At 40.8% G+C, this 18475-nt stretch overlaps 1 protein-coding gene across 1 annotated transcript in view; it reads right to left on the minus strand.

The window, feature by feature from the left end:
• The window catches only part of SNX31 (sorting nexin 31), a 78643-nt gene that overhangs the window by 1184 nt on the left and 58984 nt on the right, over window positions 1–18475 (minus strand). The window contains exons 11-13 of the mRNA XM_010374171.2: window positions 14599–14712; window positions 9862–9939; window positions 3589–3645 (exon numbers count right to left, since the gene is read on the minus strand). Coding sequence (XP_010372473.1) covers window positions 3589–3645; window positions 9862–9939; window positions 14599–14712 — 249 coding nt within the window. The remainder of the gene's footprint in view (window positions 1–3588; window positions 3646–9861; window positions 9940–14598; window positions 14713–18475) is intronic.

Below are 18475 nucleotides of genomic sequence, written 5' to 3' on the forward strand. Positions count from 1 at the left end.
TATATTTGTATAAGCAATGGTTATTTTAAACAGTTTTATTCTGTAGAAGCTTTATTTTGGGGTGAGTGTAAAAACACTCGTTACGGCTGAGAAGAGCGCCGCCTACTGGTTTGATGTGTCCTGAGCATCTTTTGGGGCCCTGTAATGTCTGTCACCCAGGTAACATTTAACTCTACCTGTCTTGCCTCTTTCCCCCTTAAGGCCATGCAACTTTCCATTTTTAACTTTGCCCAAAATCTTTAGTGCACATTCCACACAAACACAAACTTTAAAAAAGAGGCTGGGCGGCCGAGCGCAGTAGTTCACGCCTGTAATCCCAGCACTTTGGGAGGCCAAGGCAGGCGGCAGGCGGATCACGAGGTCAGGAGATCAAGACCATCCTGGCCAACATGGTGAAACACCGTCTCTACTAAAATACAAAAAAATTAGCTAAGCATGGTGGCTGGCGCCTGTGGTCCCAGCTACTCAGAAGGCTGAGCAGGGGAATCGCTTGAACCCTGAAGGCAGAGGTTTCAGTGAGCCGAGATTGTGCCACTGCACTCCAGCCTGGTGACAGAGTGATACTCCGTCTCAAGAAAAAAAAAAAAAAGAGGCCTGGCACAGTGGCTCACTCCTGTAATCCCAGCACTTTGGGAGGCTGAGGCGGTGGATCACTTGAGGCCAGGAGTTCAAGACTAGCCTGGCCAACATGGTGAAACCCGTCTCTACCAAAACTACAAAAACTAGCCGGACGTGGTGGTGTGCTCCTCTAATCCCAGCTACTCAGGAGGCTGAGCTTGAACCTGGGAGGCAGAGGTTGTAGTGAGCCGAGATCATACCACCACACTCCAGCCTGGGGGAGAGAGCGAGACTCTGTCTCATTAAAAAAAAAAAAAAAAAAAAAAAATGTATTACACTTAATACGTTTTAGATGTTAGGGTTACCGCAAATTTTTTTTTTTTTTTTTTTTTTTTTTTTTTTTTTTTTTGAGGCAGAGTCTCGCTCTGTCGTCCGGACTGGAGTGCAGTGGCCAGATCTCAGCTCACTGCAAGCTCCGCCTCCCGGGTTTACGCCATTCTCCTGCCTCAGCCTCCCGAGTAGCTGGGACTACAGGCGCCCGCCACCTCGCCCGGCTAGTTTTTGTATTTTTTTTTAGTAGAGACGGGGTTTCACCGTGTTAGCCAGGATGGTCTCGATCTCCTGACCTCGTGATCCGCCCGTCTCGGCCTCCCAAAGTGCTGGGATTACAGGCTTGAGCCACCGCGCCCGGCCTACCGCAAATCTTTAATGAGTAATTTGCCTTCGGTACTTAAGAAATCTCAAAGACAGGGTTATAGAAAGTGGAAAGTGAAAAAAAACTGCAGAGCCCCTCAATGGGCAGGTGGGCTACAATTTTTTTTTTCTACGAGGGATTTGTTTGGATAGAGGGCCTGCACTCCCGAGTGGTTAAAGCAACAAACTAATTTTATTTGTTAAACAATGAATAAAGACTGCGTGGGTTCAAATACTGACTCTGATGTTAACTGACTGTGTGACCTTGAGCAAGTGACTTAACCTTTCTGTGTCTCAGTTCTCTATGTGGATAACAACAGTGCTTTGGTTGTTTCTGGAATTAAAAGAGTTATACATAAAAAGTAATTATAGCAGTTTATGGCTCGGGATAAGGTCTATATAAGGGTTTGCAAAATAAATTAAAACTCAATATAGTTGGACATTAGGTCTCTTTCTGACCTGCTGGTCCTAGTCACAGCATGAGGTAGGTTGGCCTGTATTAGAGTTACCACTCATCTGAGAGGACAGCTGAGCTGATCACAGTTGTGCTGAGTGTTATCTGTTGTTCTAGGACAGTGGCTCTCAAACTTGAACATGCATCAGGTTTGCCTGGTGGGCGTATTAAAGAGATTGCTGCGGACTTCCCCCAGAGCTGCTGATCCAGTAGGTTTGGGGCCTGAGAATTTGAATTTCTAATAAGATCCACGTGATACAGATGCTGTTGGTCCAGGGACCACACACTGAGAACTGGTGTTCTAGGATAATGGTTCCAAGTCTGGTTGTATAATAGGACCACTTAGGGAGCTTTTAAAAATTCCATTGCCCAGGCCCCTCAGACCAATTAATTCCCAATTTCTGAGGGTGGGACTCAAGCATTGGTTTTTAGAGGTCCCCAGGTGATTCCAATGTGCAGCCAAGGTTGAGAACCACAGCTCCATGCTGTCGGCATGCTGCTAAATGGGTGCATTAAAATGATGAAGTGATTACCATCTACATTTTACAGATATAGAAATGGAAGTGCAGTGCAGTTAGGTTTTGGATCTGCCTAACAACACATAGCCAGTAAGCAGTGGAGTTCCTATCTCCTCTCTCTGTCCAACCAGCCAGAAATGCTCTGATTATGAAGGAGAATGCTTTGCATTTATGCTAGTTTATTTTTCCCTGACTGTATTCATTCAAGAAAGGACTTTATATACTTACATATTTATAAATACTGTACATATACACTAAGGATATTTACATACACACCAGTCTCTGTGACAGGTGCTGGAGCAATAAGAAATCCCATTCAAGGCCGGGTGCGGTGGCTCAAGCCTGTAATCCCAGCACTTTGGGAGGCCGAGATGGGTGGATCACGAGCTCAGGAGATCGAGACCATCCTGGCTAACACGGTGAAACCCCGTCTCTACTAAAAAAAATACAAAAAATCTAGCCGGGCGAAGTGGCGGGCGCCTGTAGTCCCAGCTACTCCGGAGGCTGAGGCAGGAGAATGGCGTAAACCCGGGAGGCGGAGCTTGCAGTGAGCTGAGATCTGGCCACTGCACTCCAGCCCGGGCGACAGAGCGAGACTCCGTCTCAAAAAAAAAAAAAAAAAAAAAGAAATCCCATTCAAATGCTACTTAGAAGTCACTTTTCACTTTTCTTTCATTCATCTACACTAGGATTTGGACTTAGAAAGGAAGAGTTAGTAAGGGCACAGTTAGTTAAGGGCACAGTTCCAGGGTCAGACTGCCTGCTTCCTTCCATCATTGACTGCTGTGCAACCTTTGGCAGGTCACATAAGCTCTCTGTGCCCTAATTTCCTCAACTTATTTACAGGGCTGTGAGGAATGTGTTAATTCACATAAAAGTGCTTAGAATACTGCCTGGCAATAATGAGTGCTCAAAAATGCCATTGATTTTGATTTTTTTCTTTTATTATCTGCACAGCAGACCTAAATGGTCAAAAAAGTATTTTATAAACTTAAAAGTTGCTTTATACAGAGTATACTGCAGAAAACCTATGAGACCAAAATATACTAGATATATAACATATACAAACTAGAAAGAGAGTTGCCTCCAAAAAAATGCATGGGGTGTACAAAAAAAAATCACCAAAGAAATTTTGTGTTTCTCTTGGAAATTTTCTATGTAAAAATTCTTGGTAGTGCTATGGGGTGCTACAATAAAAATACTATATTTCTGTGATGGCCTTCCAATTGGCCCAATCTACAAAGAGGAGCTTCTGAGAAACAGAATTCTGACTTATTATTGAAAGTGGGATGACTGGTTAAAGAGGAAAAAAGATCAGATTTATCAAAATTATAATATATCAGTTACATAATTTTACTCACAGACTTGGCTTTGTTGAATGTGGTATTTTTTACTTTTGCTTTGTTCCGGAACTTCAATCTGCTAAATAGATTAGTAAAATGTCAGTCAGCTCAGCCCAGAGAAGCAAGCACACAAACAATCTATTTAACTAGCACATTTTCCCTTCCATGATAATCCTCTTAATGGTCCCAAAGGCTACCAGTCAGCAGGTACACCTGCTTGTCATCTGTGCATTCCTCTTTCATTTGTCAGGGTCTAAATGTTATAGAAATAAGAGTCCCCAAAAGTTAGGTAAAACTTAATGTTTCACATTAGTGGTTGCCTATGGATTTTGTGATTGAAGAAAGCTTTTAAAAGAACATCACACAAAATGAAATGTCCTTCTAAATCCTGAAATAATTCTTGGGGTTGCAATCCATATGCTGACTCAAAGCCCAGCGGGGCTTTGGTTAATCAAAAGGCACCATTAATCAAACGAAGAATCAAAGCGAAGTTCAAGACATTTGAATATACTTCATGTACATAAGGTAAACTCAATATACCAGCAGGAAACAGATGGTGCAGTCTTGGGGTAATTGAGGAGTATTTTAGGAAGGAACCGTTTAACTATTTAATGGAGGTGTGGGCAGGATTACATTGAATCCATGAAGGGATACTGGGGCCCCCAGGGGCTAGCAATGAGGGGGATTTCCAGAGGATTCTTACCACCTCTAGGCCTGAAGGGGCGAGGGAGCAGCTGTGGCTGGAACCAGAGAGTAGCTGTGGCTATAAGGAGGAGAGATTGCCTGACAGGAGCTGTAGCCCTCAGTAGAGGGACATTCCAACCACAGAGACCCAGCAGGTTCCAACGTGGAGAAATAAACACCCCACTGTCACTTTTCTCCCAGCCTCCAATCTCCTGCTGGGTTTCCCAATGAGTTATCCAGTGACGTCCAATCTTTTGGCTTTCCTGGACCACACTGGAAAAAGAGAATTGTCTTGGTCCCCACGTAACATAGCTAATGAGCTTTTTAAAAATCGCAAAAAAAACTCAGTGTTTTAAGAAAGTTTATGAATTTGCATTAGACCACATTCAGACCTGTCCTGGGCTGCATGCAGCCCACAGGCTGTGAGTTGGACAAGCTTGAGTTATCCCACTGAGGGTAAGGTTGCAGTACACAGTCTCCCAGGGCACAGAGCAGAGTGGGAGTGAATCTGGAAAGGCAGAGTGCCTGGCACACCTAGTAAACACCACCTAGCCAGGTTTTTGGGGAAACAGTACTTAGATTCTTCTTAATGGGAAAGAAAAGAACTGCTATTAAACAACTGTGCATTAGGTATGTAACTCAAACAGGGCACAGTATTTATTTACTCTACAATTGTCAACATCTCTGTACTAATTGCCTTTCTCCTCCAACATAGTAGCTCTTTGACCCTGGATCCTCAGGTTTAGCCATCATACAGTACACACAGGCATTCATAAATGACAGAATGAAAGAGTGAATTAATTGTTTATTATTGCTTACTTCTCATGAGAATGTAGACTGAGACATTTCAAAATAAGTGGGCTAAATAACATGACACTGCAAAAACACATTACCTTTTAACTATGGTTAACTTTGTTGTAAAATCAATTGCTTTAAGGAGGTGTGCATAAGACTTCCTTTAGGTTAGTATTCTTAATGGAAATGTTCACATATTCAAGCCTATTTCAATTATTTTGTTTTATTTTGAGACAGAGTCTCGCTGTGTTGCCCAGGCTAGAATGCAGTGGCACAATCTTGGCTCACTGCAACCTCCAACTCCTAGATTCAAACGATTCTCTTGCCTCAGCTTCCCAAGTAGCTGGGACTACAGGTATGCACCACCATGCCCATCTAATTTTTGTGTTTTGGGTAGAGATGCGGTTTCATCATGTTGGCCAGGCTGGTCTCAAACTCCTGACCTCAAGTTATCCACCTGCCTCAGCCTCCCAAAGTGGTGGGATTACAGGTGCGAGCCACCATGCCCAGCCTCAATATTTTTTTAAAAACCAGTTATTAAGTTTTGGTAAATGAGAAATTAACACTCTGATGTCTTATGTGTTTTGCTACTATTATTATTATTTTGCAATGTTACCTTAGAGTCTGTCAAGAGTCTTGCAGCCATGAAATACAGAACTTGGAGGAAAATTCTCAGATTTTCTCTCTCCTAGTCTCCTTCCCCTCCTGACCCCTATGTCAAAGTAAATAAAATAGAACCACTACAAATGTTAAGCAATTCCTGATATAATCAGCTTCCTTGACTTGTTGCAATAAGACCTTCAATACTTTATATACTAGGGGGAACTAAAGCTGGGGAAACAAGCAAATCTTTTTTCATAATGCAGTATTCCTACACTTTCTTTTTCATCAATAGAATAGTTTCTGTTAATAACATAATCACTCCCCCTGACTCTCTAAAACTGTGTCCTCCTGCTATGCTCATACCATTATCCTGACTGCCATACTCAGTTTTTCCATTTTCTATATTGGACTAGCTCTTCAAAAGGCTAACATTCCTCAGATATCAGAGGCCACTGCCCTTGGTGTTTCCCCTCCACACCATATAATAGAAACATTTTTTAAATTGCCAGTTGCCTTTTCAATAGTTTCACCTTGCCTAAAAGGAAAGAAGAATGGAGGGAAAAATACATCTGGTGATGGTAGTCGAGGATGGCGTGAGAGATGAAAGGTAATCAGAAATCAGAAAGCCGTCTTGTTCTTTGCCATTTTTGAGGGAAACTAATTTTGAGATCAGATCTACTTTTAAGAAAATCAAAGGGAAAAATATACAAACTAGTTATAGATTATTAGAAATATAAATTGTTTCTTGCCAGGCATGGTGGCTTATACCTGTAATCCCAGCACTTCAGGAGGCCAAGACAGGCTGAGTTCAAGCTCAGGAGTTTGAGACCAGCTTGGGCAACATAGTGAGACCCCTGTCTCTACCAAAAATACAAAATTAGCCAGGCATGGTGGTGTGTGCCTATAGTACCAGCTACTTAGGAGACTGAGGTGGGGAGGATGGCTTTAACGTGGGAGGCCGAGGTTGCAGTGAGCTGAGATTGCACCACTGCACTCCAGCCTGGAGACAGAGCCTGTCAAAAAAAAAAAAAAAGTCTTTTTAAGTCAGAAAATTATTCACCAGCATACTCCTGATGTACATCTCATATATCCAGATTATGGTTCAATATGTAAAACAATAATAATGCACTTTCAGAAATTCCTTAGGAACACATCTATTGCATAAAATACATTGACTTTCATTTCTTGGTGTCTTTTGGAATTCTCTAAACGGCAGAGATTGTTGGTAGTTTACTCCATTATCCATTCTGCCCTTCTTCCTTAGTAATTACACCCAGTTTTATTTGACAGACAACACACCCTGCTAAAAGACTACGTTTACCAGACTCCCTTGCAGCTAGGCGTGGGCCTGTGATGTGACTATCTTCTGGCCAATGGTCGCAGGGGACATTCTGTGTGAGACTTCTGAAACTCCTCCTTAAAGAGAAGAAGTAAGCCTTGCTTCATATTTTCCTCATACTTGCTGCCTAGAATGTGGATGTAATGATGAATGTTCTGGCAGCCATTTTGGGCATGAGGTGAAGGCCACACACAGAAGATGGCACAACAGAAAGGTTTGTGTTGATATTATGGAGCCACCATCCAGCCCTAGACTGCCTACCTCTGAACTTCTTTTAGATGAGAGAGAAACAAACTTTTATTGTGTCTAAGACACTTGTTTTGTCTTCTATTTTCTATTATATGCAGCAAAACCTAAGTCTAACTAATATACGTTATTTTTAAATAAAGAACTCCTTTATAATTCTGCTCTAATTAAGAGGAGCAAATATTAAGGAAATTGATTCAAGCTTTTGTACAGGAGCATAGCTGTAAGAAGAATGTTACACTTTTTTTTTTTCTTCTGGTTTATGGTTAATATTGCCTTTAAGGGCCAGGTACAGTGGCTCTTGTCTGTAATCTCAGCACTTTGGGAAGCCGAGGTGGGATGAGCTCAGGAGCTCAAGACCAGCCTGGGAAACATAGGGAGACCTTATCTCTACAAAAAAATAAAAATAAAAATAAAAAATTAGCTGGGTGTGGTGGCACATGCCAGTGGTCCCAGCTACTTGGGAGGCGAAGTAATAGAATCACCTCAGTCTGGGAAGTTGAGGCTGCAGTGAGCCATGATTGCACCACTGCACTCCAGCCTGGGTGACAGAGCGAGGCCCTGTCTTTAAAAAAATTGTATATGTATGTGTGTGTGCTTCCCAAAGTGCTGGGACTACAGGCGTGAGCCACCGCGCCTGGCTGGGAAACTTCTCCAATGTTTTCATTTAAATTTAGTCTAAGAGGGTGGGTGACATCTTTAGTTAACATTGATCTTTACTTGACTTTCCAGCTTTTTTCTAAGAAAATAGTTGTGTTTTGTAATTATTTATCTTTCGTCTAGAACTGAACGTACCTTTTCCAAGGAAAATAAATTCACTGCCTCTTGTTGATCGAACAATTCAAAAGGTACTAGAGAGTAGTAAACGAAAGCAATAAAAGAATCAAGGAAACTCTTTTTAAAATAGTAGTATAATAAAATCCAACCTCTCAGGCAGGATGGACCCTCTTAGGCTGAGGTTATTGTATGTATGAAAAAGAAGAAAGAAAAAAGTAATTAACTGAAGTAGCCTCATTAAAAGGGAGAAGTGCTCTCAAATGTGGATGAATAAAGTGTAAACTACTTGATTCAGGAAATACTTGTACAATGAGTAGCTAGAGTTAACTCAGTAAAATGGAGAAAGTAGTAATCCATTTAAAGTTTTCAAGAAAAACAACCACACTATATTCCTTAAGTTTGCACATGAGTTGAAATCCGTAATTCATCTCTGAGGTTAGCAAAATCAGCACATTAGTCAGCACCCTTGTATTGCTTTATCTAAATATTTAACACGTTTTATTTCCGGAAACTCTTTATTTTTTTTTACTTATTTTGGCTCTTGGAATGAAAAGTTCAAACGTTTCATTTTGAAAATTGGGTTTCCAAGAGGATTTTGTAAGGATAGTCTGCATTTTAATCTCAAATTTTATCTACAAAGCTCTGGGTAGAATGGAACCTGGAAGGTAGAGAGAACAGACAGTTCGGTGTTTGAACTCTTCCTGAGTGCTGGGCGCCCTCACAAGTACAGTCAATTGAAGTCATTCTGTGGCTCAAGGAAACCATATAAATGTACCATGGTGACATTCCCTTGTTTTCCAGGGAAACACACCAAGTCAAAACTGACACATAGCACTTGTAGAAGGCTTGTATGGACTAGGACACAGAGGTCTGTATTTTTCAGGGCAGGTTCTGAGTTCAAGATTTTGATCATCTTAAAGAATCTGAAGCAGGGGAGAGAACTGTAATCAAATGAGCCCCATAAATAAGGCAGATGGTCCCCAGAAGCAGATTAAATAGTGCTAGTTTTATCCTAGTAAGAAGAAATGAGGGAAAAAAGAAATGTATTGTTAGCTTAGTTAGCTTTAGGTAATGTTTCAAAGATAAAACTTGTGCTCTGTTTATGAAGACATCATTAAAATTTTGGTCAAGCAAATGCACTGAAGAATAATGTAAACATACAGCCACAACAAAAATATATTAAGTTCTTAAATTGTACTGTCTTGTTTGGGACATACTTGTATCATGACGATGACCAGGCAATTAAAACAGTTTAAAATCTAATTTTTTCACAGCCTTCTCACCAACCTTTTTGATGAGTTACTAGGCCATTAATAAATAAATGTACACTAGAACAATAAAGTTTAATTTTATATTGAGGAAAAAAAATAGCCTTGAGAGTTTATTTTACTCCTCTCAACTGTTAAAGGCATTTTCATTTGGCACAATGGAATTATCAAGAAGCTATGGATTCTTTCTAGAGACAAATTTATAATAAGATCATCCCCATCGTGTTAAAGACCCCCTCAAGACCCTGAATTGAAGATGTAGCTTCTGTAATAAATCTGAAAGCCTCCATGTCAGAGAAGGCTGAAATAAAACAATACAAAGTCGAGGGTTAGAATTCTCAGTAACCCAAAGATGACTTCTCATTGGAAAAATGACTTTAATTCTAAAGACAGGCTTCCTTCTGCCCTGCCATCCTGAGCACTGAGCTACCAGTGGGAAGAAGAGCTTACTTCTATGGTTTGGAGTCCTCCCTTTAGGACCAGACCTGCTGGCCCGGAGAGCTCATGAGTGTAGATTGGTCTCCAACTGTTGGCTGATGGTGGGAATGTAAAGTGAAAAATATACACAGATAAGAGCACTCACCATTTCTGGATTCTTAGCAGCTAGCTTTACCATCTTTTCTGAGATCATCTTTTTCAAGCAGCTACTCAGCAAAAAAGCCTAAGAAATGCAGGAATAAAGAACTCTTGTAACTGAAGAAATCTTCACTCTCTTCCTTCCCTCCTCACACCACAAGGCAGATTTTGAGCTCTGCCCTCCAATAACACACATTCAAGAACTTAGATTTCTTCGTTAACTTCCAGAAGTTTTCTTAAGATCCAATTAGGAAGTAACTATAAATTTTCTCAATTATGTGGATATATTTACAGCAAATTTTTTAAAGAAATGAAAAATGTCCAGGATCTGACTATTAATATTTTTCCTCTTAAAACTCACCCCCTTGCATCCCATGTTTTCTATTATTTTGTAAGCAGATCGTGTTTTTTGAGCAACAAACAATAAAAATGAATTATTATTATTATAATGAGATGAACTGATGATGGTCAATCCTATATTTAATTCTAGACATTGTATACATAATTATTGAGAGACCTCTACTGAGCATAAATAGTAACTGGTTTGTTTGAAAGAATATATTAGCAACTTACTGCTTTTACTAAACTGAAAAAAAAGGTTAGCTGTTTTTCTTCACTTCACTTTCTCCTTTTTCTTTTTCTTTCTTTCTTTCTTTTTTTTTTTTTTTTCTGAGACAGAGTCTTGCTCTGTCACCCAGGCTGGAGTGCTGTGGCTGTGATCTTGGCTCACGGCAGCCCCCGACTCCTGGGTTCAAGCGATTCTCCCACCTCAGCCCGCCACCACACCCAGCTAATTTTTTTGTATTTTTAGTAGAGACAGGGTTTCACCATGTTGGCCAGGCTGGTCTCGAACTCCTGACCTCAAGTGATCCACCCGCCTCGGCCTCCCAAAGTGCTGGGATTACAGGGGTGAGCCACTGCATCCGGCCCACTTTCTTATTTTTCTAGTATCTTTAATCACTCATGTTCTAGACTGACGGTCACCTCCACTATCCTTCATGGCTTAATCATCAATGGTGCCAAGACACTCACAGTTGCACATCTTGCTACACAAAAGCTGGGCTTCCTTATTCCAGGCTTTGCACTACTATGAGCAAAACTGAAGGTTCCCTATGATTTTCCCATTTGCTCCTTTCCCACTAATCCTTTTTCTCTCTTGTCCTGCTCTTGATTCTTGGCTTGCTGTTTTCTCCTTTGGCCCTACTAAGGTTTGGGAAAACTGCCAATGAACGTTGAGGCTCTAAGACCTTAGCGCAGTGTTGTGTTCAGGGTTGGTTACTGTGTTGGAGGGGAGGATGGAAAGGAGAAGGGAGGAGACAGTGAGAGAAAGCACAGTCTGGGGTGGTAGCCAAGTAGAAAGTTCTTGGAGGGGACAACACGGAAAGCAGAATTAGAGGGAAAAGGGGCTACATACAGTTCTCAATGTCTTGCAGGGGTGTAGAGCATGATAGGAATTAATTTTATTTAAAAGGGGAAAAGAGGGAAGGAGAAAAAAGGACTGACATCAATTTTTAAAAGAATTAACAGATGTGGCATTTGTGCAAACATTTTGACTTCCTAGTTTTGCTAAGAACTAGCCCTGTTTATATGTTCATATATGTAACCTATGCAAAACCAGATAATAAAATAAACAACAAAACCCTGAGCAAATGCACCTAGGTAGGACGTTTAACAGTGTCCAATAAGATGCAGACCAATTCCATATTCCTATACAATGTACACAAGTATGTAGGCCAGGACTCAGCTATAAACTGTCAGGTTTGTTAAATATGAAAAGATTGAAAATGAATAAAAAATTTTAAAAAAACAAAGTAATAGGATTGAGTTGTTGTGGTTTTTTTTTTTTTTTTTTTTTTTTTTTTGAGACTCAGTCTTGCTCTGTCACCCAGGCTGGAGCACAGTGGTGTAATCTTGGCTCACTGCAACCTTCGCCTCCCAGGTTCATGGGATTCTCCTGCCTTAACCTCCCGAGTAGCTGGGATTACAGGTGCCTGCCACCATGCCAGGATAATTTTTGTTCTTTTAGTAGAGATGGTGTTTCACCATATTGACCAGGCTGGTCTCGAGCTCCCGATCTCAAGTGATCTGCCTGCCTTGGCCTCCCAAAGTGCTGGGATTACAGGATGAACCACCGCTTCTGGCCAAGGATTCAGATTTCATTTAAAAGGTCTCAAAAAGATTTGGGCCCAAGCCCTCATTTGTATTTGCAAAGCACACAAGTCACATCTCCAATTTTGCAAAACTAGCCCTTGAGTATGTGTAACTATTATATATCCATAAAAATTATAACTTCTTAAAAAGTAGCCCTTGGGTGTACATCAATAAAATTCACACTCCAGGGGAAATAAGACCTTAGTAGGAATCCTTTGAAAGAATGTTTATTGCACCTCTTTATGGTGGTTTAAACTCATTTGCTACTGACCAGATTTAAAAATCATAGTAAAATTTAACCGCACTTAGCATTCTGAGGTTGGGAGGTAGTTTCACTACCCAAATCTCTCTGTGTCTCTCCAAGTGACTGACAATCTTGCCTCAGCAATCTGGTCTACCATTTCCCTAAAGATGTTTCATATTTAAGGTGAACCTAAGGACCCACTTCTTTAACCTAGAATTTCGGTTTAGTACTTCATGTTTTCAAAGGACTTTGATATAATGACTCAACTATACTAGAAGTAAAGAGTCGAAAGGGGCCTTGGTTTCTGAACCAGAACATTCCATGGAACGTAGCCTGATCACCAGAGACTCAAGTTGAATATGACATTGATGCAAAGAGTACTTCACTATTTTGATTCCATTTCATAATATCTACAATTTTGGTTCCAATTTGAAATGGCTTAATTTAGTAAAAAGGACTTTTCAATTGGATTTGGTGTTTAGATGTTCTCTTTTTTAGCATTTCTACTCCAGTTTTAGTTAAAAGCCTATGGTAGACATGGATAGTTGGCTACCCAACAGCCATTGCCCCTTCTTTCCTAAGAGATCCTGATTTTGTTTGGGACAATAATGTGCTCAGCCCCTGGCAATGGTTCATGCTTACTCTAAGCCAATCATAAAGCCTGTTTCTCTTTGCTAGACGCTTGGTTCCCAGACTCCCTTGCAGCTAAGAGTGGTCATAGGATCCAGTTCTGGCCATTGAAACATAATAGGAAGTCTACTGGAAGTTTCTGGGGTAAAACTTTTGCTTTCCAGATAGGAGAGATACGGGCTGAGCATCCCTAATCCAAAAGTCCAAAATGTGAAACTTTTTGAGCCACTTACATGATGCCACAAGTGGGAAATTCCACACCTGACTTCCTGTGACTAGTAACAGTCAAAATCCATGTGTACAGCACAGATTCTGTTACTGTTGTTTCACAGGTTTCACAGCTGACACAGGTTGCTATTGTGCTGATTAGCTACCCTGAACACATAATTTTTCACTGTATTAATGGTATGTCATATTTTCTACTGTCGATTATTCACATGTGAATAAGTATAAGAAATGGATTGCTTATCAGTAGCATATAAATTCAGAGTCAGGAATGATGGTGATGCCCAACAACAACCACAGATGGTCCACATGGGTGGCTGAGGTAGTGACGCCTTTGCTTTCTGATGGTTCAATGTCCACAAACTTTGTTCCATGCACAAATTTATTTAAAATATCATATAAAATTACCTTCAGGCTATGTGTTTAAGGTGTATATGAAATATAATTGAATCATGTTTAGACTTGGGTCTCATCCTCAAGATATCTCATTATATACAGTTATATATCACTTAATGATGAGGGGGGTATGTTCAATGCACAATGACAAACAACATAGAGTGTAGTTACATAAACCTAGATGGTAGAGCCTGCTATATACCTAAGCTAGATGATAGAGCCTCCCACTCCTAGGCTATAAACCTGTGCAGTATGCTACTGTACTGAATAAATACTGAGGCAATTGTAACACGGTGATAAGTATGTGTATCACCTAAACATTGAAAAGGTACTGCAGGAAAAAGGTGAAACATTTAAAAAAAAACATAAAAAAGGTACAGTAAAAATACCATATTATAATCTTATGGGACCACTGCCATATATACACACTGTCACTGACCAAAAAGTTATGTACTACATGAATGTATATGCAAATATTTCAAGATAAAAAAAATCTGCAATTGGAAACAATTCTGTCCTAAGCATTTGGGATAAGGGCTACTCAACCAGTGGCTTTTTATCTGCTTGGAAAAGGTCAAGAGAATAATATCATCTCCCTTCAGTATTCTTATTAACTGAGATCATAAAAATCTATATTGCCTAAGTCAGGAGTTGGCAAACAAGGCCAGATCACCATCTGTTTCTATAAATAAAGTTTTATTGGAACATAACCAGACCCACTTGTTTATATACTGTCTATGGCTGCTTTTAACAGAGTTGAGCAGTTGCAACAGAGACTGTATGGATCTCAAATCCTAAAATATTTACTATCTGGTCCTTTAAGAAAAAGTCTATGGACTCCTGCTCTAAGCCACTGTTGGTTGAATCTTCTATTACTTGGTAACTAAACTCATTTCTAACTGACACAAAGGCCATGGTGACTAGTAAAATAAAACAAAACCTAAAACAAAATAAAAGGTATTACAGTCCAAAACGAGAGTACATAGAATACTCTAGTGTCCTGCTCTAGTTGGGTTAGGGTCATGTGCTTCGTCCATCCCAGCAAGCAAGACAGCATTTCAGCACAAAGGGTGTTCAAGGTCTGCCCTGAGAACTCACCTGTTTGGTGTAAATAACAAACCACTGCCAGCAACTATCCTCACTGTATTGAAATCTGAGCTCTAACTTCTGGTTGAGAGTTCTCTGGGGCCCATCCACATCCAGCAGAGTTCCCTACAAAGGAAAATATTTTATATTCAATGTAAATTTAAATGCCCATTAATTGGTCAGATGTGGTGGCTAACACCTGTAATCCCAGCTGAGGCAGGCAGATTGCCTGAGGTCAGGAGTTCGAGACCAGCCTGGCCAACATGGTGAAACCCCGTCTCTACTAAAAATACAAAAATTAGCCAGGCATGGTGGCAGGCGCCTGTAATCCCAGCTACTCGGGAGGCAGAGGCAGGAGAATCACTTGAACTAGAGAGGCAGAGTTTGCAGTGAGCCAAGATCACACCATTGCACTCCAGCCTGGGTGAAAAGAACGAGAGAGACTTCGCTTCAAAAAAAAAAAAAAAAAAGGCTCATTAATGTGTTGGGCAAAATATCAAAATGAGGGAGACTGTCCCTATTTCCAGGAAGGTATCAGTCTATGGAGGAGCCATGAAAGTAAATCACCACAGTTTGATATATTAATAGTTAAGTGTTAGGAAGGAAACACAGGTCTATGGAAGTAAATAGGAGGGGCACCTAACCCAGTCTAGGAGGGCAAAGGAAGGCTCCCTGGAAGGGCCATCTGAGCAGAGGTAGAAACTACCCAAGTTTGTTGTGGTGGTTTTATTTTGGTGGTGTGTAGGGGAGGTGAGAGGTGATTTTTGAAAGAGGAAATACCATAGTGAGTGCAAATGTCCTGAGGCATATTGGAGACACTGAAAGGGACCATGCGTGTCGCTGCAGCACAGGCTCCAAGGCATGGAGGGTGATATGAGAAGAGGCTTAGGACCAGATCCTGAAAGCCTGGTAGGCAACATCTGTGATTTTTGCTTTGCAGCATCCATCATTCTTTTTCCTAGTAATGGAGTCTCAAATACCCTTGGGAAAACCATCCCTCTTCCATTGTTGGCTATCTACGTAGGACTGTCAGGGAATGAAAAGTCAGAGGGTGGCATATGACCCAATTTCAGGCCAACTGGACAAGTAATTCTCTCTGCTTCTCATGCTATTTCAGTCAGAGAGACCCAAATGGTAGGTACTGATTGAGTTCCTATTTCTTAGAAAGCTTGAGCTCCTTTGGTTCTTAACTTTCTAAAACCTCCGCATCAGTTTTTCCTTTGAATCTGTAGGTTACTCCATATCCTTCCAACACATCCCGTTTTCCACTAGAGTCCAATGTGTTGGTTTCTATTGCTTGCCACCAAAGAGCCCTAACTCTTACAGGTTTTATAAGCTAAGAATCCCTTCCTGCAGATCATATGCAGTACAAAAAAAATAAATAGGGTAAGAAAAAATATATTTTTCCCCCAGGGGGCAACAGACATTGTCCCAAGGGCAACAGATTTTCCTTAAGAGGTTTTAGCCAGGTATGGTAGCTCATGCCTGTAATCCCAGCACTTTGGGAGGCTGAGGCAAGAGAATCTCTTGAGCCCAGGAGTTCAAAACCAGCCTGGGCACCATAGCAAGACTTTGTCTCCAAAAAACAGGAATTATATTTATATTTTAGAAATATTGGTCTGGCAGCATCAGTTAAAACATGAATTGGAGGCTGGGTGCAGTGGTTCATGCCTGTAATCCCAACAATTTGGGAGGCTGAGGCAGACAGATCACTTGAGGTCAGGAGTTTGAGACCAGCCTGGCCAACATGGTGACACCCCATCTCTACTAAAAACACACCAAAAATTAGCTGGGTGTGGTGGCTGGTGCCTGTAATCCCAGCTACTCAGGAGGCTGAGGCAGGATAATCGCTTGATCCTGGGAGGTGAAAGTTGCAGTGAGCTGAGATTGTGCCACTGCACTCCAGCCTGGACAACAGAGTAAGACTCCATCTCCAAAACAACAACAACAACAACAACAACAACAAAACATGAATTGGAAAACAGCTGTTTTCAGACACTGAACAACAGATAATGCAGCACTGTTAACCCAGAGAGAAGGAAAACCAAATGAAGTGAGCCCCGTAAGTATCCCAGCTTACTAACTGAAGGGGTTTCCAGGATATAACACACAGACAGGGAACCCAAACAGAGCCCAGGGGTCTCAATGAGTGGAGGAGAAAGGGTAAAAGTTTCAAGAAGTTGAGATTGCAATTTGTGGTGCAGAATACCAAAAACTAGGGCTTTAAACACAGCGAGAGCTCTGGAGAGTTTCTGACAGATCTTTGGCTGAATAATGATCTGTGTGTGTATAGAGTAAACCTACACGAGGCTGGGGAAAGAACATCTGGAAAGCAGTAGGTTGGAAATTGCAGGAGTTCACAAACAAGGATGGAAAGAGTTCATGTTCCCATCAGCCAGAGCAGAGAGACAATAGACAAGATGTCAAGTAGAGTCTTAAGAATGGTAGCTAAGGCGTAAAGGGCTAAATTAGCCTTAAAGACTGCTCTGCAACTTCATTAAGGCAAGTGGGCACCTATAATCCCAGCTACTCGGGAGGCTGAGGCAGGACAATGGTCTGAATCAGGGAGGCAGAGCTTGCAGTGAGCCGAGATCGCACCACTGCACTCCAGCCTGAGGGACAAGAGCGAGACTCTGTCTCCAAAAAATAAATAAAGAAAAAAGAAAAAAAGAAAAGAAAGTTTAAAAGCAAGTATCAAAAAAGTAAAACTGGCCAGGCATGGGGGCTCATGCCTGTAATCCCAGCACTTTGGGAAGGTGAAGTAAATGATTGCTTGAGGCCAGGAGTTCAAGATCAGCGTGGGAAACATAGCAAGACCCTGTTTCTGCAAAAAATGAAAATTAGCGGGGCACAGGCACATGCTTGTAGTCCCAGCTATTTGGGAGTCTGAGGCAGGAGGATCTCTTGAGCCCACAGGGTTGAGGCTGCAGTGAGCCATAATTGTGCCTTTACTCCAGCCTGGGTAAAAGAGTGAGACCCTGTCTCTTAAAAAAAAAAAAAAAAAAAAAAAAAAAAAGTAAAACCAATCCTAAGTAATTTAACTGCACGCCAGAATAAAATCTAATATTCTTTAAAGGAATTCAGTAAAATGCGACATTCAACAATGTAAAATTCGCAATGTTTAGCATACCACAAAAAATTACCTGGCATGCATAGGAGGAGGAAGATACGATCTGCAAACAGTAGAAAAATCAATGAATAGTGCATACTCAGTGTCAGGTGATAAAAACAAACAAACAAAAAGAAAAAAGAAAAAAGTATCGATCAGCAGAAGTAGATCCAGAAATGACAGAGATGATGGAAATAGTAGCAAAAATATTGAAACTGCTATTTAAAGTATGTTCCATACACTCAGGAATTTGGAGAAAAATAGAAGCATGATAAGGAGAGAAATGGAAGATGTAAAAAAGACCTAAACAGAACTTCTAGAGATGAAAAATACAACACTAGAAGTATAAATGCACTGGATAGGATAAATAGCAATGTTAGACATTACAGAAGAAAATAGCATTAATCTTAAAGCTACAGCAATAGAAACAACCCCAAATAAAGCAGAGAGAGAAAAAATACTAAGATAAACAAAATCACAATGGGATACCAGGTCACATCTATCTACTAGGTTGGCTATAATAAAAAATTAATAACAAGTACTGGCAAGGATGGGGAGAAATCAAAACCCTCCACTGCTGGTGCGGATATAAAATGGTGCAACCACTTTGGAAAGTAGGTTGGCAGCTCCTCAAAAAGTTAAACACAGAATATCATTTGACCCAATGATAATTCTACTCCTAGGTACATACCCAAGAGACATAAAAACATATGTCTACACAAAAGCTTGTGCATAAATGTTCATAGCAGCATAAATCATAACAGCCAAAATATAGAAGCA

This window comes from Rhinopithecus roxellana, chromosome 9 (genome assembly GCF_007565055.1).
Source record: "Rhinopithecus roxellana isolate Shanxi Qingling chromosome 9, ASM756505v1, whole genome shotgun sequence".
Lineage (NCBI taxonomy): Eukaryota > Metazoa > Chordata > Mammalia > Primates > Cercopithecidae > Rhinopithecus > Rhinopithecus roxellana.